The sequence below is a fragment of the Rhamphochromis longiceps genome, linkage group LG11 (genome assembly GCF_057381845.1).
Source record: "Rhamphochromis longiceps isolate RC_006_pf linkage group LG11, R_longiceps_female_GT1.1, whole genome shotgun sequence".
NCBI classification, from domain to species: Eukaryota; Metazoa; Chordata; class Actinopteri; order Cichliformes; family Cichlidae; genus Rhamphochromis; species Rhamphochromis longiceps.
In genome coordinates this window covers 30,176,349-30,202,177 of record NC_140567.1, presented here as the reverse complement: position 1 = coordinate 30,202,177, position 25,829 = coordinate 30,176,349, and the positions used below count along the sequence as shown (strand labels likewise).

The following is a 25,829-nucleotide window of genomic DNA, read 5'->3' as shown; positions in this document are numbered from 1 at the left end:
CTGTAGTCGGAAGCTTGGGTACCTGGAGGGAGTCCACCCAGGCACAGTGAAAACATACAAATTTCATACCAAATGGCCCCAGATGGCTGATGGAGTCCTGTCTCACTACACAAGACTACACAGTCACCATCCCTGTGACACTGACACAGGATGTAAGTTGTACTTTACAATCAAGTAGGGAAAGGACTGGCCTATACAGTGGAAGTGATTGTATTTTTTTGCACTGTAATTTGACAAAAAAGTATATTTTTCCATTGCATAAGATGGTAGTGATTTTAAAACAACACAAGTAATGGATGAAAATGATTTTTATTTGATTATTTGTACATCCCACAAAACTTTAAAGCAAAGTCTACAACACTCACCTTTACATTTATAAACAACTTATTTAGAGAAAGACCTGTACATATTAAAATGCATGAAAGCTGTCTTGACTGTTACTGCTCAGTCACCAAATCAATAATTGTTACACAATGCAATGGGGATTTTTTTTAAAAGACGTATGAAACATTATTGATCATTGGCTGTCAGAGTTTTAAGCTGTACGCAAGCTGTTTTTCCCCCTTTCCCCTGACTTATTCCAGTCCTCTGGGAAAGACAAGCACATGTAAACTGATAAGGTGCTTTTTGTCAGTGATACAAGAAAATACAAGTACGACTTAAGTCTTCCAGTAAATTGGAAAAACAGTCACGTTTCTTGGAGTCCAACTTACACTAAGTTTTTGAGTCAAGCTGCTGCTCTGAGATTCCCGGTCCTCAGTAATTCTCTTGACAAGCGTATTATCTGTACAACGCAGCACACGTCTTCTTTTCTTTGAATATCTCCCGCTTGTTTGTGTTTTGTGCACCTGTCTTCTACTTGTCACACGCTTTTTTGTGATTGCCTCCTAGTTTCTTTCTTCAGTCTTGTGTAAGCTATTTGTTACATTTCTCTTGTCATTCACTTTCTGAAAAGTTTGTCCCACTTCGACTTATCAGCTGTCCACTCTTTTGTCTCACTTCCCATCTCTGCACATCAAACCTGCCACACACTTCTTTATCTTTGCTTCTTACTCAGCTCTTTCTCACCTCAGAACTCAAATTGATGTCAGGCGTTTTTATTTTTGGACAACTGACACCTCTCATCCTTTTGGACTAGCAGTGCAGGATCTTGATGAAGGCTTTGCGAAATTCAATGTTGAAAGTGGTGTATATGACAGGGTTGACGGCACTGTTGAGGTATCCCAGCCAGGTAACGGCGCTGTACAGGGAGGGTGAGATGCAGCAGCTTCTGCAGTGGGCCTTCAGTACATGGGTCAGAAAGAAAGGCAGCCAGCAGATAATGAACACACCTTTGAAAGAAAGACAAGACGGGGGTTATGTCTTTGTGTGTCACAGAAATCATTCAAGGATGTAATTTATTAAATATCTTGTCTACTTGTACATTTGTAGTTTGCACACCCTCATAAAACCACTGAGTCAGTAAATACACAGACAGAGGATATCATCTATCCCAGTTTCAGAGTCAGAACTGCCAAATGTCATAAATCACACAACAAAAATGAGCTTGGTGAGAAAAATACAATCAAGTCAGAAGTCATACATAATAAAGGCCATAAAAACTGCTGCTGTGAATGCTAACATTCATCACTGTTTCTCCAACTGACATAAGGAAAACTTGCTCCAAATTTACATTTAAAATCTTTCATCTGGAGAAATCAAATTATTTTCAGTTATTCAGAATAAAGCCCTCGGGACACATTTCATCTAGATTTTTCTTCATTCTGCCAAAGGTGATTGCATTTCCTTTTGCGATACAGAACTGGCTCAAGGGAATTATTGTACAGTAAACATCTACAGTCACCTTTTATGTATTAAAAAACATTTCATGATTGCTGGTTTTAACCCATATTTTTGGTTTAATTTTTATTTAGTCTTTTATTGCTCTCTGTATGCAATCTCAGCAAACTTGTGAAAATACCTAAATAAGATGAAGGCATCTGAGCAAATGTGATGATACATGGGACAAGCTACAATCAGCTAGGAGTACCCTCTCCCGTGGAGCCATCTCAGGAGACAGACACCTCTGCTTTTAAAGATAAGACAAGAAACTTTCCCTTTTCATAAAGTTTATAGTTAAAGCTGGATTAAATATCCATGAACGTTCCTTTAGTTATGCTGCTATAGGTTTAGACTGCTGCGGGACTTAATGTGATGCATGAGCACTTCTTCCACTCTCACTTTTCACTCTCCACAAGTTTATATACCAGCACACACACATAGACCAAAAAAGACAACAAACATGCAACAGGACAAAGCATGGAGACAAAGAACAAAGAAATATCATTAATCAATGTCATCATATTTTTGTCTAATCACTCTCATGTTTTGTGTTTTGTCCTGTTTCTCTGTGTTTTACTTTTTCTCTTCTCATTAACCTCCGTCACTTGATTGATGCAGTACTGAATACCTTATAGTACACATTGGCGCTATATAAATAAGCCTTAATTAAATTTAATTAACTTTGTTCTGTTAGCTTAGATGTGTTCTGTGCCTTCACTAGATATAGAAGGATATCTTGAAAAACAATGTCATAGAGACTTAGGAATGGTCTGGCTTTCAGGTAGAAAGAGTTTGTGAATGCACCAGTGCACAGTGTGACAAACTACAAGTGAAGATTGAGCATGCACACGTGGTGCAGAGAACACCTCATTAATAAGTCTGCATTTCCCACTGCTTACCGAGCACAATAGCAAGCATCTGAGTCGCCTTTCTCTCCTTCTGCTGTGACAGCCTCCCTCTCACCCTTTCCTTGGTGATGCCCCATTTCTCTTTGCCTGCACTGCGCTCCCTCCATCCCTCACGGCCCCTCATGCCATCCTCAAGGGTGGGAGGACGAGGTGTCAGAGCCGATCGTGTCACGGTTGAGGGGAGAACAGGAGCAGGTCCAACCGAGATGGACAGGGAGATCCGGGGTCGTCCAGATTTCGAAGAGGCCTGAGGAGGAGGCGGAGGAGCCAGACCTTGCTCATTCTGTGGCAGGAAATGACCTGGCTCCACTTCAAGAGGGTGAACCACCGCCTCTTTAACCAGGCTCTGTGTGAGAATTACATAAAAATGACAATAAAAAGAGAATCTGTTTGGACTGAGTGCTGGCTTAAGTTATGACCCTCACCACTTTCTTGCGCTGTGGGGTTGCAGAGGCAGGTCTCAGGATCAGGGTGCACAGCTTCACATCTTCTGGTTGTGTACACTTATTCTGAAATGGAAGAATGCCATGTATATTGAAAAGAAAAGATAATGCAAAAAAGAACTGGAAACTGATATCTCACAGTAAAATATATTTGCTGGTAGGATAAGAATCTAGTGTCATCTTATGGAAATTACACTGTGCATGAGATGAAGTGTGTGTATCTGAAGTTACAAAAGTGTTTTTCAAATATGATGAAGACTGTTGTTGACTTCATCTAAACTTTCTATCTCGTTACAATTGCAAAATGGCTGGAAGAAAACTCAAACTTGACTCAAGCTTGATAAACATTAGTTTGGTATGAAATCTACCTTCCTGTGTCGGTGACCTTCTGCTTCAGCCGCACCTTGCGCAAGCAAACCGTGTCTGCGTGGCGGGGCAGTGCGTCTGCCGCGTTTGCGCAGCACCAGGCAGATCTGCGCGTACACCAGCAATGTTACAATGAAGGGAACGTAGAAGGAGGCCACAGATGAGTACACCACAAATGCCGGGTCTGCAAAGCTGCACGTGGTGCCTTCACGATTAGCTAATGTGCAGCAGAAAAAAAGAAAAAGGGCAAAGAATGGATATAGTACAGAAGCCTTTAGGGATAATTGCAAGATTTATCTGTCTATGTGTAAAGTACAAAGGCAAAAGGCAAGAGAGGTTAACCTAGGATTTAAACTGGTGCAGAATTTAACTATTATCAGAGCAATCATAAAGACAAGTGAGATGGCACTCAAGTTATCCTAAATAGGAATCTGTGGCTCTGCTACCCTAAAAACTGATGAACAGTCCATCTTAGAAACATGAATCAGTTCTGTTGCACTGATGCACAGTTGAGGTTGGCGGTGGGCAAATCTACTCTATGATAATCATAGTAAAGATGTATGGAAGAGTACAACATATTCAATTATTCTGTATTAAAGGTGCTGTTAACTTTGGTCATCTGTTTCCATTCGTTGTCAGCTGTAATAACCATCAGTTGAATTTACCATTAAACTCATTCATTTCTTCTTGATCTTGAAACTTTTTGGACACCATGTTAAAAATGTTAACTCATGAAGTAAAACGCTGTTTTCATTGGCGTTTCATCAAACCTACATTTGCAAATGGTAAATGGCCTGTATTTGTATAGCGCTTTTACTAGTCCTGCCTAGGGACCCCAAAGCGCTTTACACACCCAGTCATCCACCCATTCACACACTGGTGGAGGCAAGCTACAGTTGTAGACACAGCTGCCCTGGGGCAGACTGACAGAAACGAGGCTGCCATGTCGCGCCACTTCTGGCCAACACCAGTAGGCGGTAGGCTCGAACCGGCAACCTTCCGATTACAAGGCGAACTCCCAACTCATGAGCCATGGGTCGCTTTGCAAGCCACCAATGATGCAATGTGATCCTTTACATTCAAACGCTGGCGCTGGAACTGAATGAAAAGCAATGCACAGAGCACCTTTCAAATGCCGTGCTGTAATCTACGAGCAACACATTTCTGGGGAGAGAGAATATTTTTCACAGTTTGACTTACATCATTTGGTATCTTGCTGCATTTGGACCCACAACTGAGGCTGCCGGATGCCTCTTGCTCACCCTCGCATTACTCGATGTTTCCCCACTTATTCTCAAGTGGCCGCCTTTGAGTTCAGTGTGAGTGCTTTGAAAGCTGAAGTCCTTCATCACCAACTCGTGCTCACTGCAGAGTCAAATGGACTAGACAGCACCAATTCCCAGTGTTTATAGATAAGGAGGTCGGGGTCTGCATGTACCTAGAGGTGGAGTTGGACTATGCTTCTCTACCTCATAGCTCTCCAATAAGGTTAGCTGCTGGGCACCTTCCCTACTGCTACTACTGTGAGACAATTTTAACCATCGATGATGCCAACATATTGAAATGTCACAGCATTATATTTTTAAAAGACGAATAATCAAATTTAAAGACAGTTTGGAAAGACTGTTTTTGTATTAAAAAAAAGAAACAGTTCTATAATTTTAAAGAAAACAATTTACAGCTGAGCACTGAAAAAGTCAAAAAGTATCAGATGACCCTTTACCAGTGTTGTTCAGCCCAAACAGTAAAGGGCAGGAGATGGCAAAAGAAAGGAACCACACAACCGAAATCATCACCGCCACCCTCCTCCTGGAGCTGTATCTGGTGTTGTAGAGCAATGGCATTGCCACCGCTGTATATCTGCAACAATACATACACACAGACACATTAACGCGCCTCCTACACGTTAACTTATGGTTGTGTCTTGACATGCACGTCAATGCAGAGGAAACAAATGTATTTCTGCACCTAATTGACCTCCTAGGACCTGGCGTCCACATATGTGGACATCACATTTTGGGTTGTGCAGACCAAAATATTAAATGTTGCTCCACAAGGGCCTGATATCCATTTACAAGGACATTATGCTGCCACTGTTCAATTGAAAACAAATGCCCTCATATGTGGATTTCATTTTTGTCAGAAACAAAAATCAGGTAAAATATAAAAATCAGGCAATTCTTTGTTTTTACATTCATCAGGTCCCAAACAGCCCAAATAGCAAAGTTCAATTTTGGAACATGAAGCCTAAAGTAAAATACAAAATAATGACTCCACACTAGCTGCACAATCATTATCTAGATTTGTCCTATTTCTTGTTTTGCAGAATACACTGGATGACTTTGCATACAAAGTGCTCGAGTTAATTAAATCACAGCACTTTACCTCACCCCTGTGTCCTTGTAATGGGTCACTTTGGGGGCTTTAAGCCCTGACAGCTTTGCTACTGAATTATATATAAATTACTCTCTGTGGATTCAACAAAAACAATTTAGAGACTATCCTTAGATGCTATAAAAAAATTACACAAGACCAAAGTGGTGCAGTCTAAATGTGTTACTTTGTCAGAAGAATTAGGACCCAATTGCAGACTGTCTGCCCGCTGGGTGTCTGGCCACCTCTCGCCGGACCATTAAGAGGGCATCAGGTGAGGTGGAACACTTAATCAGGTTTTTTATATGGTTCCACTAAAGCAAATACTAATTAGGGTTGCAACTGTGAAAACCTGTCATTACAAGGTGGACAGATAGATGACTGCAGCAGAAAGAAGTTTTTATTTGGCTACTCAGTGACAGCTGGATGATGGCAATGCAGTTTTTAGTGGGGTTTGTATAGGTAATGTATGTATATGCATGCTCTTTGGTTAGCGTTTATTTGCATAACCCAGCCAAAAAAAAATATAAAGGTCAAGATTAGGTGGAAGAAATACCATACTGATTTACTGTCATGTTATTTGGTTAAAAATGACTTATATAATTTCAACTAGTTTATAACAGAATAACTTGTTCTCCTGCTGAAAGGGAATTCTCAAGAGGAAGATAAATTGTTAGAATAGAAGTGAGGTGAGCTCAACAATAAGAGGAGACACAAAGAGAAAAGAGAACAAACAAGCAGTAAAGGTGATAATGTGAGAGTAATTTTTAGGCAAGTGTCCACCTGTCGATGCTGATGGCGCAGAGGTTGAGGATACTGGCTGTGCACATCATGACGTCCAGGGTGAGCAGGATGTCACAGTGGATGAGGCTGAATCGCCACTCTCCTACCACCTTCAACAAAGCAAATGAGTTTTACTCACTCATAACTCACTTTCATTTTTTTAACCTGGTATCACGTTTTGTACATTTTTATTCATGTGCAGCACATCAATATTAACCAGGCTGGTTCAAACTTTTGCTTCTTATTGGATAATTCAATATTTAATTTGAGTTTTAATAGTTTAATAAAGATCATTACTTCCTTTTGAAATTTAACTACAAAGACTGTCAGAAAGAAAAAGACAAAGGATTTGTGTTTACCTACTAAATAATGCAGAAATAAGTATTTTGCACTCTAACAGTGACTGCTGTGCACCAAAGGATTTAAAAAAAATAATTCAAGTAAGTCCCTTGGATCTAAAAAAAAAAAAACAATAATTATTCTTGACTAAAACAGAGTAACAGTATTTATAATTATTAAATAATTAATCAGTGATATAATCAATAGCCAATCTGATATGTGACAAAGGTATGTGTTATTTAATAGCCAAAAATGCCAAAACACTTATTGATTCAATCTTTCTTTGAGTAGGTTATAATAAAATAAAGATAAGGAACCATGTAACATTACGTTGACTGATCTTGTAAATGTGAGTGGGTATTTTTGTGTTGTTTGAAGTTCAAAAAGAGGACCCAATATACAGAACACAGAGGCATCACCTACACAAACAAAAAGATAACTTTAATTAAACTCAGGACAAACAAAGGGATATGGTAGGACAGAAAGTGCCCGGAGAACTGATGACAACTAAGACAAATTTCAGAATTCAAAAGAAAAAAAAAATCAAGCAGAATAACTAACAGAAAGAAAGAAAAAATAGAATTAAAACAAAGGAAGCATAATAAGCAAAGATACACAACGGAAGCTTTTCTCCCCTTTTGTTAATAAAACACAAAAGGCAAACCAAAATGTGAGAAGACCTGACAGGTTATTCCAAAAGAATATGCGCATTATTAATAAGTCCTATTATTTTCTTGATTACCATACCAATCTTATCCATAATGTTGTTCTGGTAACTTCATACTAACAAAAATGTATTTGTATTGTTCATTTTCAACCAGCAGTCCACAAACCAAAGCTACTGAAATTACTATAAGAAGCTAGACAAAACAGCATATGTGAAATTCTGGAAGGCTGGTTATCAGTCGGCTCATATTCTTATCTAATATATTACTGGTCTCATTTGCTTTGTGTTTGTTCGAAAAAGGCTGAAAACTACCGAACACTCTTATCCTCTTGATTTCCATTGCATCTAAGGATTTGATTCTCTCTTTTTTTTTTGTCTTTCTTCTGAACCACAAAAAAATAAACAAGAAAAGAAGGGAAAACAAACACAAGTGCACACACCTCCAGGTATACGCCCCAAGGCATGACCAGCGTGGCCAGCAGCAGGTCAGAAACAGCCAGTGAGACGATGAGGTAGTTGGTGGTGGTCTGCAGGGCACGTTCTCGAGACACCGCCACGCACACCAGCACATTACCAAACACCACGCAGAAGATCAGGAGGACTAACAGCACCGCATAGAAGTTGTATGGTGGAGAGTAGGGTGAAGCAGAGCTGGTGCAGTTGGTGGAAGTCAGCAAAGAGGAAGAGGATGTGGGGAAGGATATGGGGGAGTACGAGGGGTCAATGGTGACATAGACAGAGAAATTATGTTCAAGGGAAGAGAGAGGGAAGGAGGGGGAGGAGGTGTCGTCTGACTTGTTGGGTAAAGTCATCTTGCTCCAGTGAACATGGTCAGGCTGAAAATTAATGACACAAAAAAGCAGGAGAAACATAATTACTGTGGGGCCCTTCATGGCCCACTGTGCATTTGATTCTGTCTTTTAAAATAGATCCAAAGATGAGTGGCTACTTTTTCTGACAGGAAAGGAGAACGAAGGAACGCTTATTATTGGAACTTTGTCTTTGGTCTCACCTCAGACAGACAGCTTTGTAACCACACAAAGGGCACAGAGTAAAGGAAAATCATTGGATACTGCACACTCAGTTTTTTATGTTAGTTTTTAGTTAGTTAGTTTTGACGCTCCCATTATTGCCTGGATTTCTTCCCGCTGCTGTCTGCAGGTGGTTATGCTGCCAGAAAAGGTGCTACGCAATGTTTTCTTGTAAAAAGGAAAACTTATTTAGCTAATCATATTTCTTATATCACAGACAATCAACTTCCATTTAATCCTATAATGCCCTTTGTATCATATATGATATATGAGTTTCTGAGAGCTCTATCTCATCAACATGATCAACACTTGCCATACTTTCAAAATGTTATGGACAAAATTCTCCTTTTTTGTATAAAATTAACATTGTTTTTAACAAAAAGTTGCCAAAAATGCCCAATGTATCAAATGTGATACAAAAATATATATAATAAATATGTAATAAAAATATATCATACGCAACATGATACAGCAAAAAGAAATTGTGGATTTTGTTATAAGGGTTAATAAACATCTAAATTCCAAAGAATTTGAATTTTCTGGCTGTTTTCGATAGGTTGGGTCTTACAGGGTTAAAAATTATGCAAAGACAGTGTTAAAAATACTGCAAATCATTCTGGGTTTATGTCTGTATATGAATTAAGAAAGCTGAGGCCCAAAGCAAAGCAGCATCTCTTTGTGTTTCTCTAATGGCTGTCAGTAATAAATATTAACTATGAGACCCAACTTTATTCCTTGATTTTCTATCTCTTGGCAGCAAAAAAATTATTGTTCTGAAAGCATTAATATATGATCCTAAAACACAAACCCCACACTGTAATTGGTGATGTGATCAAATTTTTACCAAGCCTATGTTTCAAATCTGTTTTTATATTCAATCTTTACTCTCAAACTCTTAAACAACAGGAAGTCTGCAGCTGCCAGAGCAAAAACTAAAACAGTCAGGAGCAGGTTATGGTCCGAGGGGGTTAAAAATCAGATGGAAGCCCCACCCCACGTTTTCACTAATTCTTTTATTTACAGCATGTTTTAAGTGTGATATAGATTCTCTGCTGGGGGTGTACCTTTTATATGTGTAGCTTCCTAAAACCACATGAAACACAAACTGTGCATTGCACTGTCAGAGGAATACGTTCAAATTAGTTTGATGCTGTAGAAACCGTATAAAATGTTAGCGTACTTCATTCTAATCTGCTGCTCGAACTCTTTTACACCACTAACCTGCAACCTTTGGAACACAGGATAATGTCTCTGTGTTTTCTGTGGAAAAAGAGTAATATGATCCATGAATTCAGCTTTTAGATTGATTCGTTGCTGCCAACATGACACCTTTCATGTAAACGCATAGGGGAAATTAGACATGCACGAGTTAAAGCAAGCCATCTACTAATTGGAAGATCGATTGTTCAATTCCTGCCTGCTCCAGTGTGCATGCAGTATGCTTGTGCAAGATACTGAACCACAAGTTGCTCTCCAAACCATCCATCAGAGTATTTGCTAGAAAGCACTTAAGTGTAGGAAAAAAGTGCTTGTGTATATGAGGTATTTTGTTTAAAGCCTTTTTAGTAGAGGAGAGTGCTATAGAAGAACCACTTACCACTTACATGTGTAATGTAATACTAACTGAACATCCTAATACTCACTGACCAGCATGCTTCTGAATTAATGACGACACACACACACACACACACACACACACACACACACACACACACACACACACACACACACACTTCATATATAAACTATAATTGCACTGTGACAGCTTATAGCATTTATAAGCCGTATGGATGCTCATCACTGAGTCAGTATTCTGTTTGTTCTGACATGCCTTCCACCCATGAAAGTTTTAACACAGTCAGTCATATTTGATCAATTATGTATGTATTATCAGTGTTCAATACACAAAGGTTTTACCTACATAACCTGTCCATAGCATAAAAAGAATTATTGATGTTAGGTCAGTGAGAGAAACACTAATCCACATGTGCAATGCATGCATCAGTGTGTTGGGTGAGCTGTGTGAAAACATTAGTTTATTAATTGCCTCGTTTTTGTTTGTATTTTTAGGATGCATTATTCACTGACTGCTCTCTATAAGCCATGCTCTCCCTTTGGCGATATTGATGCACAGTGGTACTGTAATCCACAACTAGTTGATGTAATTCAATTTGAAGGGTGAACTAAGGACGGTGCAATTCTTTTGACCAAAGGGCCATCAGGAGTAGGGTGTTTGTGCAAGCTGTCGCTCAAACCCAGTTTGTGGGCTGTACAGAATAATTCATGAGAAATTGCTCAGAAATAAAGTAATGCTCCATATTTTTGGGGGGAAGAAATGTGGATTGTTGTCAGCATACAGATGAAGTGCTGAGAAATTGATTTATGCTGCACAAGTTTTGCATCATAATGTTACAATCTTTATGAGAAAAAAACCCTGTCAATTGGGTTTCATGTGAAGACTTTATTTTAATGTCACACTGAATCTGATGGCAGGTTATGTTCTGTAAATGACGCAAATGACAAGCATGTTCTTTAGGAATCTTTGTTTTTAGGGGAATCATTAGACTCAGCACCCCAGTATCCTAAAATGACATGTAACACTCATTTGTGTGCCATCAAAAGAATTTATTGTTTGCTGAATGTGGTTTACAACCCAGTAGTGTCGACTGATGACGATCTTAATCATGAGCCGCACCCTAATCCTTACCATAAAATGACATCTGAGATCTCAAAACATCAACATCAAAGATGACTTTACTGACACAATGTACAGCTTATCACTATATCCAACAATAACAAAGCCAAGCAGAATAACATCACATAGCGCCACTATTATTGACAACATTTTTACTAATGTCATGGATTTCCAAATTAATAGTGGTCTGCTTGTCTGTGATATAACTGACCACTTACCAGTTTTTACTTTGTGTGACTGTGATTTAAAAAAAATAGATACCAAGATCATGATAGCAAAGCGAACAATAAATGAAGAAGCAATTCATGCCTTCAATTTCGATTTAGCACAACAAGATTGGAGTTCGGTGTATGAAGAGTCAGATGTGGACAAGGCTTATGATAATTTTCTAGATATTTTTACTATGTGGTACAATAAACATTGTCCTGTAAACGAACACATGACAAAGGAAAAAAAGATAAAAAGTCCTTGGCTCACAAAAGGAATTATTAATGCTTGCAAAAAGAAAAACAATCTGTATAAACAGTTTATCAAAGTAAAAACAAAAGAAGTGGAACAAAGATATAAAGCATATAGAAATAAATTGACTGATATTATAAGAACGAGCAAACAACTTTATTATAGAAGAAGATTATATGAAAATAAAAACAATATAAAAGGAACTTGGGATGTGTTAAACAACTTAATTAAACAAGGATCTTCTGGAACATCATATCCTGAATATTTTACTGATGCAAATGGTGAAAATCACAACATGAGTAATATTGTCGATGGGTTCAATAAATTCTTCATAAATGCTGGCCCTGAACTAGCAGCGGACATTCCGTGTCATAAAAATGAAAATATCAGTAATATAAAATCAAATCCCTTTTCACTGTTCCTCTCAGCTACAAATGAGCAAGAAGTAATAAATATCACATTAAAATGTAAAAGTAAGTCTTCAATGGATTATCATGACATAAATATGTCTGTAGTTAAACAGGTTATTCTGAATATTGCTAGTCCCTTAACATATATCTGTAATTTATCATTTCAGTCCGGTTGTTTTCCAAAAAAAATGAAAATTGCGAAAGTAATACCACTATATAAAAGTAATGACAAACACAGTTTTACCAATTATAGGCCTATTTCTCTACTGCCTCAATTCTCAAAAATTCTAGAAAAACTTTTTAATTCAAGATTAGAAAAATTCCTTGAAAAACATCAAATAATAAATGTTGGTCAGTATGGTTTCAGAACGCAAAGAACCACTTCAATGGCGATAATTGAGGCAGTAGAAGAAATTACTGATACACTGGATAAAAATAAATATGCAGTTGGTATTTTTGTTGACCTCAAAAAGGCCTTCGACACAATCAATCACTCAATTTTACTGGATAAATTGGAAAGATATGGTATTCGAGGGAAAGCTGGTAACTGGTTAAAAAGTTACCTAACAGGTCGGGAACAATATGTTAGCATAGGGCATTACCATTCAGAGAAACTTGGTATTACATGTGGTGTTCCCCAAGGGTCAGTGTTGGGACCAAAACTTTTCAATGTATACATAAATGATATTTTTGATGTTTCTCAAGTACTTAAACTCATACTGTTCGCAGATGACACCAACATATTTTTCAGTAGCGATGATTATACTGATCTTGTAATGACTGTAAACAGGGAGCTAAAATTAATAAAAAAATGGATGGACATAAATAAATTATCATTAAATATAAATAAAACTAAAGCAATGTTTTTTGGTAATTTAAAATATAATATAGAATTACCAATTATCATTGAAGGTGTACCAATTGATAATGTGAGTGAAAACAAATTTTTGGGAGTTATAATTGATAACAAAATTTCATGGAAACCCCACGTCAGACACATAAAAACCAAAATTTCTAGAAGCCTCGCAGTTTTGAACAAAGTGAAACAATTCCTTGATAAAGATGCACTTCGTACTCTGTACTGTACCCTGGTTCTTCCATATCTTACATATTGTGTGGAAGTGTGGGGAAATACATATAAAAATACAACTAATCCATTAGTCACAGTACAGAAACGAGCACTGTGTATTATTCACAAGGCTGGTTATCTAGATCATACTCACAAATTCTTTCTTCAGGCAAAGTTACTTAAATTCCAGGATCTGGTTAATTACAATACATCCATAATTTTGTATAAAGCTTTTACTAAACTTTTACCGGCAAATTTACAAACTAGATTTGAAATTCGAGAAAAGGTTTATAATGTGAGAGGCTTTGGAGAATTCAAATTACCCAGAACTCGAACAACCCGTAAAGGCTTTTGTGTGTCTGTATGTGGTGTGAAAATCTGGAACAGTCTGAGTTTACAATTGAAACAATGCAAAAATATTCATAGATTTAAATTTCTCTACAAACAGTTGGTCTGGTCACAGTATACTCAATGATGGGTTTTAGTGTGCTCTGTAATGTCTGTCCTCTTACCATTGCTGGTATGGATTCCAAAATAAAAAATAAAAAATAAAGTGTGCGTATGTATGTACATATATGTACTTGTGTGTGTAGATATATATGTATGTATATGTATGTGTGTTTGTTACTTGTAGTTATTACTGCCTGTTACCTGTGGTAATGCAATTTATAATTTATATATTCTGTATTCAGTTATGAAGGCTCTAATTGTTGGTTGCGAGCTGCCGCTTAGATGCTTGTATCTGCCCGGGGCTGTTGATGGGTCTGTATGCAATGATGGGCGTAGCTGCGGGAAGTTTATTGTTTTTTTTTGTTGATGAGTGAGTATAGGGGTGGGATTTAATAAGTTTTCTTCGTCCCACTCCTTTTTCAGGCAAGTTTTGTTTTTTGTTTTGTGTATTTTATGTTCAATATAGGTATTTGTTGTGCCTGAAAATGAATAAATAAATGAAAAATGAATGAATGAAAGAGCAAGATGCCCCAAGACAGAGTGCAAAACTAGGAAAAAAGCTATTTGCCAGTGACAGACTGCAGAGCTTCTGTAAAGCTGCTGAAGCACTGCAATAATAAGAATGAGAAGATGAAGTCTTCAAACAATGCTGGGGCATATTTTGTCCCAAGCAACTGATTGTTTATTTTATTTTTTTCTTGAACTGAACTACAAACGTTACATTGAACCTCGAATACTTTTAACACAAATTATCAAGAAAAAGATTTAACTTGCGAGGAATATTTCATGACTAATAATCTGATCACAACAAACATTTCCCAGAAGCTTTAGTCACAGAATTATCTCCTGTTTTTAAGCAAAGTAATTCTTGTCTTGCAATCCAAACAAAGTGAGACCTTGGGCTAAAGATGCATCATAGTGTAAAGAATCAGCTATGTTCAGCTATGTCGTTTTAAGAGAGGGAGCACATCACATTGATAGCTGGGATAAATAAAATGACATCTGAGATCTCAAAACATAGCCACGACTCATGAAACAGCAGGCTATTAGACACAGCAAATGAGTAAATGAATTTTAAACCTATTTGAAACAGAAAGAGAACTTTTTCTGTTGTTTTTGTTGCAGTTTTTTGCAGAAAAAAAATCTTAAAACCAATTCCAGAGGGAGTCTGTCGCAGAGAACAACCTTAGCTTTGTCGTTTACTAAAACAGACAAATATTTAGCTTTAGACAAAAGAAGGAACGCAATACGCTTAATTAATGAAAACATTAGTAACAACACATCTCATCTAAACTAGCCTTTTCTTTGAAACATGCGATTAGTAGCCTGGCACTGATGTCTTTTTGCAGAGAGGAGACATGATATAGATATATAAGAACTTCTCTTCCCCTCGCTTACAAGTCTTTGGCTCTCTTCTGTTACACTCAAACACAGAGGCTGTACGACAGCATGCAAAAAGCTGCATGAAATATTTATCGGCAACAGGAAGTTGAAACGGACTACTGACTGGCAGCATCACAGTTTGAATTTTCTTGTTAGTCCATGAATGAATTAAGTGAGACTTTTACCACCTTAGCACCACCCGCTCCGTCATGAGCATCACATTACAATTACTGACTGACTCTGACCTCTACTCTGCATTGTTAATCAACCCATATCCTAGACAAGTTCAACTGAACAAATCAATAGACCAGTGGTTCTTAACCTTGTTGGAGGTACCGAACCCCACCAGTTTCATATGCGCATTCACCGAACCCCTCTTTAGTGAAATTTTTTTTTTTTTTTTCAAATTCAAGACATAGATATGTTTTTTTACTGGTGCACAAAATGAGCCGTACATGAACATCACCTTGTTCAAAGAACAAAACCAACACAATGCATGAACTTACAACAAATTACATACCTGCAAATCAGTGTGACTTCTGCTGTTGCCTTTGAGAGACCAGTTCAGATATGCGTGGCTTCACCTTGGCAAGTGCCAGTCTCATGTCATTTTCACAGAAAAGTCTGTTCCTTTTCTTCGTTTTTATGTCCAGCATCGTCGAAAAGGATTGCTCGCAAAGATATATTGTAACAAATGGTATAAAAAAATCCAGGGCTTTCTTAGCAATAATTGGATACCTGTCCATTTGTCGACACCAAAACGTTGAGAGTGTTGTTGTTCTGAAGAGTTGCTGTTGAACCTGGCTCTGCTGAATTTCAATGATTTCGTCAAGGTATTCATCATTGACATCTGCTGTCTCAACAGCAAACGTGAACGGCTGTCTCACCCATGCTGGATATGACTCTCTTGTAGGGAAATATCTGTCGAGAGACTTTGCAAGCTCATCTAAGTGCGTTGCAATTGTTTGCTTCAGTTCCGTGGATACAGAAACATCTCCGATTCCAGACACATCTTCGACCTTACTTACACAGTTGTCCAGAAGGGGGAAGTTTGCAAAGTTGTTGTTCTCTGTTCGTCGTTTCCATAACGTTAGCTTTTTTTGAAAAGCCTTCAGGTGTTCTTCCGCTTCTATGATATTGACTCCACCACCCTGCATCTGCTGATTGAGATGATTGAGAGCTGCGAATATATCAGCCATGTACGCTAAAATGAGAATGAACTCAGGATTTTTGAAGCAATCTGCATGACAGTGTTGGTGCTCTTGCAAAAACAGGGCTAATTCCACACGCATGGCAAAAACACGATTCAGCACCTGTCCCCGGGATAACCACCGAACATTAGAATGGTACAGAAGTACCTCGAATTCAGAGCCCATTTCTTTACACAGCTCACTGAAGATGCGGTGCCTCAGAGCACTATTTCGCACATAGTTCACACATTCCACACATTCCACCACTGTTTTTAATACTTCTGCCATTTTTGGAGGCAAGGTTTTTGTTGCCAATGCATGCCTGTGCAAAATACAATGAGTCACAATGATGTGTGGTGCATCGGCTTTTACTAGCGCACCAAAACCAGAGTTTCTTCCCAGCATGACGGGAGCTCCGTCTGTACAAACTGCAGAAACCATGTCCCATGAAAGATTGTTGTCTCCGAAGAAGTCATCCACAAGCTTCTTCACATCGGCTGCCTTAGTTGTTGTTGTAAGAGGCTTACAAAATAAAAAATCTTCTTTTATCATGTCATCTTTCACATAGCGCACAAAAACAGTAAGCTGGCTTAGATTAGCAACGTCTGTGCTCTCATCGAGCTGAAGGCTGAATTTTGCCGGGCTTGAAATCAGATCGGCGACTACTTGAGCCAAGATGTCTTTACTCATGTCTTCTATTCTGTCGCTGACTGTGTCATTTGAAAGAGGAATTTGTGATAATTTACCTTCGGCCGCTGTTCCGAGTATCAGATTTGCCATCTTTAACGCGGCTGGTTTCACGAGTGTTTCACCAATGGTGTGTGGCTTGCCCTGCTTTGCGATCAGGTAAGCAACTTCGTACGATGCTGTGAGGATCGGTTTGTTAACGGGTACAAATCCAAGAGCAGGCAGAGTGGGCCTTTCATCGAATCTGGCTCTCTTCACCTTGAATTCAGCAAGTGTTGTGTTCTTGTATTCCCCGTCTCCATGCAGCTTCAAGAAGTGTTCCTTTAGTTTTGCCGGTGCGAGACTAGAGTTGCTCAACTTGGCGTTGCAAATCATGCAGATAGGACGCTCACTCCCATCACGTTCCATGATACATGTAAATCCATATTGTACATATTCGTCCAACCACTTTCTTTTTTTGCCCGACATAGTTAGTATGGATTAAAATGTTTAAAAAAAATCACGCGAAGTACTACCACGACATTCACATGTTGACTACTGCGCGCGCTACATTCCCCGCAGCCCTGATTGGCCAAGCAGTGTAGCATGATCGTCTGCAGCCAGTGATGGCCAGAAGGGGGCGTGTCATCACAAATTTACAGGATAATTCGGGCGTGGCTGGACCTCTGCGACCTCCGCAGTGGAGGCTCTGCCGAACCCCTGAGACCGACTCACCGAACCCCTAGGGTTCGATCGAACCCAGGTTAAGAACCACTGCAATAGACAAACCACTGGCAACAGCATCTAAAGACATCTCAAGTGATTGATTTCACAAGATACAATCAGAGATCTATATGGCAAATTTCCAACCCCCTTGACAATATGAATAGTATAAAAGGTGGGTTTGGTGAGTACATCTAAGCAACATTATCACCTTGAATTAAATTTCTGTCTTTTAGCCTTGATTTAGCCTAACTGGTGCAAGGGAGCCAGCCCAGCGCCAGTCCTACACAGCACATCACTAACCTTTTTAACCTGCACTAAACTTCTTAACACATATTTTATGCAAACACAAAATTACTATGATTCAGTTAGTTTTTCAAAACATTCAAAAAGAAACTTGATTCAGCAACAGAACATGCATAGATCTAAAATCTGGTTTAAAAACTCCAAAATGAATTAGCACATGACATAAGATTTTAAAATCTAGTTTATAAAATTGCAGTCCTTTCCTTTGAAAATAGTTTCATCTCCCTCCCCTGTCCTCTCTTTCTTACAATTTTCTGTATCACTCAGGGTTTCACAATAACATGTTTTTCCCACTCAGAATGTGCCTGCCACTTTAAAAAGGCACCTCTTCTGCCTATATACTGAAGTACCACAACCACAAGTTTATATCTGCATGATGTGCTCTAGGTGTAAGCAGGCCATGGGATGTCATTATTTTCTTATTACTGAGTAACTATCTCCATGCAGTCACTGGAAGCACATGAAAAATTCATTCATTCGACAGTATCAGCCTGCCTATCAGATTTTATTGCTCATTAACTGAAATTGTCGGATTGCTGTTCTGGATTGATCTGACCCACTGTAACCTCTGTATTTGTGTGTGTGTGTGTGTGTGTGTGTGTGTGTGTGTGTGTGTGTGTGTGTGTGTGTGTGTGTGTGTGTGTAGTAAATGCTGTAAAATATGCAGGAAAAACAATGTTTTTTTTCATTCAAGACAATTTGTAGAATCAGCTGCAACATAAATTGCAATAAGATGATTGACAGATCTTTAGTTGCTATCTTCACTTGCTCACTAGAGAATCACCTGTTTGCAGTACAGATTCTCAGCCAATTTCCTTGACATCTTTACCTGTTTTTGAGCTCACTCTCTCAACACCAAACACTTAAAGCAAGAATATTTAATTAAAACATTTGTTCTTCAAAATAAACAACTTTCCTGCAGTCATATTTGAGCAACTGTAAACCGAGCTCATCTTACCTCAGTCTCTTTCACAAATTAGTTTAAAAACATCAAAGAGCAAGATGCCCCAAGACAGAGTGCAAAACTAGGAAAAAAGCTATTTGCCAGTGACAGACTGCAGAGCTTCTGTAAAGCTGCTGAAGCACTGCAATAATAAGAATGAGAAGATGAAGTCTTCAAACAATGCTGGGGCATATTTTGTCCCAAGCAACTGATTGTTTATTTTATTAAATTTTTTTCTTGAACTGAACTACAAAAGTTACATTGAACCTCGAATACTTTTAACACAAATTACTAAGAAAAAGATTTAACTTGCGAGGAATATTTCATGACTAACAATCTAATCACAACATAAACATTTCCCAGAAGCTTTAGTCACAGAATTATCTCCTGTTTTTAAGCAAAGTAATTCTTGTTTTGCAATCCAAACAAAGTGAGACCTTGGGCTAAAGATGCATCATAGTGTAAAGAATCAGCTATGTTCAGCTATGTCGTTTTAAGAGAGGGAGCACATCACATTGATAGCTGGGATAAATAATACCAAAATTTAAAATGTTGCACCTACTGCAACAGGGTGGTGAAAAAAATGTGCCTCAAAGCCTAAAATCATAATTAATGTGTGATTGATAAAAACATTGATGAAAACATGAAAACTCCATGTGACCATGACAGATTCTTCTATAAACCCAGATAATGGCCTTTCATTAACTCTAACATGCCTATTCACTCAAAAATGTGTTTTCATGAAGATCTCTGGGCAAGACATACATATGTATTCATTCCGTATTTTTCAATTTGTGATGATAAGAAGATGTAATTATAAGAACTGTTTATTTTTAATGAATATCTTTGTGGAAAAATCCCTATGAAGAACATTTATGTCTAAAAACACGCCTATCTAAGAAAAGCAACATAAAATTAACATTCAATAAAAGATTTATTTGCAATTAAACGTTTTTATAAACTTCTGAAAAGATTATTTTTATTCATTATTTTATATTATTTATTTCAGTGTTTGTGAATACCACTGATGTCTCAACCATTTTCTCATAAAACAGTCAACTTCTGCAATGTAAAACATAACAAGATATTAATTAAAATGTAAAAAATACAAGCAGGATACAAAAGGAGAGCCTCAGTGGTTAAAATTATGAATAAGTACACCTATTTGGCTCTGTCTAGTACATGTTGTTAGACCTACTGCCAAACTAAAGTGATAAATTGGGCAGATTTCAGTGATTGGAATTAAAAGGCCGCCATTAATCAGTGCATTGGTTTTACTTCACATTACCGTGCAATCATGTCTGCTAGCATAAACTCTTTTTCACAGAGAAAAGCAAACCATGCATATATAAATACAGCAGCCTGGTTCCCTAAGGTTCCCACTTAGTACAAGCTCGACAACTTCTGGAAATGGATGTTTGTATAACTTGCATATTTATCATCTTGAATTGAAATGATAAAGTAACTTCTAAGCTTATCACTTTGTCCCAGTGGTGTATATTTTCTCTGATTCATTTTTATTTACGCTCACTGGCCACCTTATTTGTGTAGCAATTCAAGTCCTCGTCAACACAGCTATGTAATCAGCCAATCACATGGCAGCAACTCGATGCATTTAGATATAGAAGCAAAGTTAATACAACCGGCTGAAGTTCAAACTGAGCACCCGAATGAGGAAGAAAGATGACTTTGAATGTACACTCAACAAAAATATAAACGCAACACCTTTGTTACTGCTCCCATTCCCCATGGGATGGACGTAGAGACCTAAAATTCATTCCAGATACACAATACGGCGACGAGCTGGAGTCAGGTCAAGACCCCGATGAGGACGACGGGCATGCAGTTGAGCGTCCCTGAGACGGTTTCTGACAGTTTGTGCAGAAATTTTTTGGTTGTGCAAACCAATTGTTCCAGCAGCTGTCTGGGTGGCTGGTCTCAGACGATCTTGGAGGTGAACCTGCTGGATGTGGAGGTCCTGGGCTGGTGTGGTTACACGAGGTCTGTGGTTGTGAGGCCGGTTGGATGTGCTGCCATATTCTCTGAAACGCCTGTGGAGACGGCTTATGGTTGAGAAATGAAGATTCAATGCACGGGCGACAGATCTGGTTGACATTCCTGCTGTCAGCATGTCAATTGCACACTCCCTCATTGCTTGTGGCATCTGTGGCATTTTGCTGTGAGACAAAACTGCACATTCCAGGGTGGCCTTTTGTTGTGGGCAGTCTGAGGTACACCTGTGCACTACTCATGATGTCAGATCAGCATCCTGATGTGGCACACCTGTGAGGTGGGATGGATTATCTCAATATAGCAGATGTGCCCACTACCACACATTTGGACTGATTTGTGACCACTGTTTGGGAAGGATGGTTATATTGTGTATCTGGAATGAATTTTAGGTCTCTACGTCCATCCCATGGGGAATGGGAGCAGTAACAAAGGTGTTGCGTTTATATTTTTGTTGAGTGTAGAATGGGTTTTGGTCCCAGACTTTCTAGAGAACAATCTGAGAAGAGAAAATATACAATAAGAACAGCTCTCTGGGCAAAAAAATCCTTGTTGATAACAGAGGTGAGATGAGAATAGATTGCTTTGAGCTGAGAGGAAGATAACAGTAACTCAAATAACCAGTTGTTACAACCAAGGCAGCAGAAGAGCATTTAATCTTGAAGCCCCAGCATACTAAGTATTGTTTTTAGCCAGATCCATCTTCTGTTTCAAATAGGACAACATGCCTTGTCACAATGCTCAAATCATCTCAAACTGGTTTCTTGAACGTTACAATGAGTTCACTGTACTCAGATGGAAGATTCACATTATCGACGTGAAGCTGACAAATCTGCAGCAACTGTCTGATGCCATCATCTCAATATGGACCAAAATCTCTGAGGAATGTTTTAAACACCTTTTTGAATCCCTACCACAAAGGATTAAGGCCATTACTAGTTATGTGTGCGTCATAAAGTGTCCTGTGAGTGTATTTACTCACTATAAATGACAATTACAGCCAGAAAAGCATCCATCCTCTTCTCCTAATCAAATTCAGGGTTGCAAGTGGGCTAGAGCATATCCCAGGGTGAGAGGAGCCATACACTGTACATATTACCAGTCTAACACAGAGAGACAGAGAGCCATTCACACCTACGGCCACTTTAGAATCAACAGCACATCTTTGGACTGCTGGAGGAAACAAGAGTACCTGAAGAAACTCACACAGACACAGGGAGAACATCCAAACTCAACACAGCCACGAATCCTGGAATCAATCCCAGGATCATCTTGCTGTGAGGCAACAGTGCTAACCATTGCACCACCATGCACCCTATTTTTGACAAACACAGATGAGCAATGCCACAAAGCACTGAAAATGGAAATATAAAACAAGTGAAAAAGTGTAGAAAAAGTGGAAGTTGGTTTGAAATCCTTTCCAGTTAATATTATTGTAGTGAAAGACGTCTTATTTGACTTACCTTAATACAATTAAGAGTATCACAACAAAAATTAAAGTTGTTTCCAGATAAAAAGTTAACAATGTGGTGGTTTTCAGATTTGTACCGCAGAAGTATCTAATCCTGATTTAAGAATTTGAGCGCATTTGTCAAACTGTAATGAGACAGTTATGTTCGTGCAAGAAGCAACAAAGTGAGACACCCCAGATGTTTCTTGCTAAAAACACAGAAGCCAAAAAACACTCAGCTGTGATTCAAGCAGCTGTTATGATGCAGCACCTTTGACAGTGTTGCTCATTAAAACCTTGATTTACTTTGTGCAGATTCACATCCATGATGTGTAAACTGAGTCTGAGCAACATGAAACCTCGCTCTCTCACATTCATAGAAAATTTTGTGAGAAAACATGGTTGCACTAAAAAGCAGAGTTATACATTTCAAATTCAGAAAGAAGCATCAAACAGACACAATGCGCTTGAAGATAAAAACGTGTGAGGCCACTACATGTAACATAAAGCAAGAGCCAATTTAAAAAGGAAAATTAATTCAAAATCTGATTAATCTCTTTTTTATTAGTGAGCTTAATTTAGATTACTGTGGTGGTTTTTCAACTGTTTTATTATGAACTAAGACAAAGTAACCAGCTTCATCTCATCTGCCCCCAACCCAGCCTCAGGCTCCACATTTGGGCCATGAGTGCTTCGATGGACCACATGTTTAAACATTCATGAGTTAAAATGCATAATTAAACATGGATGGAAACCTGTTTTCCCATATGGTGCGCTATAGGATGTAATGAGACTGATGTGAAAAGACATCAGTAAATTGATCCTGCAGGTTACATTTAGTTTAGTTTGACTCTAATTAACAGGGAAAAAGTAAGCACAGGTAACAGATGTTTTTTTTGTTTTTTTTTAAATATTATGAACTAATGATACCCAATTGTTGCTGCAACAGTCAAGTTTGTTACTTTTTGTGGGCTATGTAATCAGATTCCAAGTAGCAGTTTTACTACATTATTTAATCAGCTCACTCTTTCAAAACCATGCTGAGTGATGCCCTTGTTGTCCCAACTCAATAACATTCACAAGCCCTTTTCTCTCTTATCTCCCTCTCCTCCTGCCCAATCTCCTGTTTCTCTTCCTCTGCTGGTTGCTCCTCTCTGGAGATGCTTGACAGGTCTATTACATTCTTGGCCTTGCCTGCCCCCAATTCAACGGCAAAAAAATACGCATAGAAGAGAAAGAAAAAAAAATATGCGTTCAAATTTTCCCTCAGCTTTACTAAGGCTGTGAGTTGGCCTGCTATAAATCTTTTATTTCTTTCACTGAGAGGGAGGAACAAGTCCCAGCCACTGGGAATGGTACGGATGTTCAGCTGCAGTATAATCAGCTCTCTGCTGAGATGAGGCCAGTAAATATTCAGCGTCTTAACCCTACTTCAGCTCCCAATTACTCCCTGAACTCCCTTGCCTCCTTTTTTCATATGTTTTTAAGGAGCAGTTATTGACTTTTGGAAACAAATAAAATCACAGCATGGTTTATTTGTGTATTTTGTTACACAGTGGAGAAAAAAAAATCATTTTTAGTACTTAATTGAGCCACGAAAGAAAAAAAAAAATAGATATAGATATAAGTCATTAGTATATTAGTGCTGCAATAGGGATTCACAGCCCCCTGTGGTAATATATGGTCAGTCAATAAGTAATAAGAATCTTGTGTGTGGTAGAAATACCAATAAATTGATTAGCAAGTGGGAGAAGGAATAATTTGCACCAATGTGGCACATGAGAGTGTTGCATGAGAAGATGTGATCCCCGGGTGACGCTCCACACCAAAAATAAACATCTTCTATTCAAGAAGCGATTTGACATCTTCTCCATCTTCTCCATCTTTTATTTAAAATGAGACACTGCAGCGTTTGGAAGCCACTTCTAAGAGACTGCTGAGGATAAACAGTTTCAGTGTGAACAGACTGATAACTGCATCCTCTCCATTTCATTAAGAGTCAAATTTGATTTGTCAAAGTGCCCATATGGCACAAACATTTAAAGTGTAGACATAACCAGGGTTTGCTCCTGTTTACACACTTAACCACCCGTCCCCTGCCAAATCTACAAATTTTCACCATTCTAAAATGCACATTTGAGGGAATACAGCATTACTGAAACACACCCTTCAGCTGTTGAGAGAACTCTAAACAAATCTAATGCCACTTTGCAACCACTAGAGGGTATCCCAAATGAGAACTTCAGATTTACAGTAAGATCTGTTTCTGCAATTCATTTGGAGGCAAGTTGATTTTATTTCTGCAACACCCGAAGACTGAGGTAAAAAAAACAAACAAAAAAAAAAAACCTATAATAAATGAAAATATGGTAAAGTTGACAATCATGCTCAGACTCTCCAATAACAAACTAAGTTGAGTAAATAAATTCACAATTTCAAGCAACCTAGAAGAATAGTTACAGGCTAAAATAACATTACAAACATCTTTTACCGAGATATCTGAAAATACATCGGCAGAAAAAAAAAGGAATGTAAACTATATAATACTGTGAATCATACAGCTACTGGAGTCTTTCTATAAGACTTTCTTTGACAGGACTATTATGGAACAGAGCGAATGAATATGTAGTTTTTGAAATCATCATTATTATTATTATTATTATTATTATTATTTTAATAACGGAAACAGGAAAACTTCAGTGTATTTATGAAAAAAAAAATGAAAGCATTAAATGAGCAATAATACGAGACATACCTTTTGAGGCATGCCTTGACTTTATTTTGAATTCCGGGTAATAAGCACTTATACACTCCAAACACGTATTAACCCAAAATCCAAGCCGTGATTTTATTTCAAAAATAAAATGTCACCATGCCCCTGCTGGCGTTCATCCGCAAAACGAACTTGTCAATCTTCTATATTGGAACCAAGAAAAAGCATGAAAAATCACAGAAAAGCGTTGAAAGCATGGCAACAAGTTCCCCTTAAGACGCTGCCAGTCCTATCTGAACTGACAAAGGTTTCTATATTTAAAAGATAAAATAAAAAAAAAAAATAAAAAAGAAAGAATAAATCTGCTTTTCAATTTGGTTTAAAGCGGTTACTTACCCTATGGTGCTTCAGGTGCTCACATTTAGCTTCGCTCTCCTCTCAGGAACAGCACTGGCGAGAAATTGGCTGTCCGTCCGCGGCATCCAATCAACAATTTACGGCAGACCTTCCCCTAGATTGACCTCAGTCGGTGGGCGTAAACACCATCAGGGGTAAAGTCCCCCTCCTCTGTCGGGTCAGTGCTGCGGGGGTCTGACAGGAGATGGAGGACGATGGAAACAGTTTGAGGAGA

General features: G+C 38.3%; 2 protein-coding genes across 2 annotated transcripts; both read right to left on the bottom strand.

Moving 5' to 3' along the window:
* Positions 1-316: 316 nt before the first annotated feature.
* drd2l (dopamine receptor D2 like) lies at positions 317-25,829 on the bottom strand. The gene is made up of 8 exons (XM_085423590.1): positions 25,595-25,829; positions 8,141-8,536; positions 6,695-6,804; positions 5,262-5,398; positions 3,541-3,755; positions 3,155-3,238; positions 2,721-3,075; positions 317-1,331 (listed from the first exon to the last, which is right to left on the bottom strand). Exons 2-8 carry the CDS (start codon positions 8,510-8,512, stop codon positions 1,135-1,137), a joined length of 1,470 nt encoding a protein of 489 aa, XP_085279716.1. The 5' UTR covers positions 8,513-8,536; positions 25,595-25,829; the 3' UTR covers positions 317-1,134.
* LOC146659502 (protein FAM200C-like) lies at positions 15,725-17,482 on the bottom strand. Its single transcript, XM_085424201.1, has one exon. It carries the CDS (start codon positions 17,480-17,482, stop codon positions 15,725-15,727), a length of 1,758 nt encoding a protein of 585 aa, XP_085280327.1.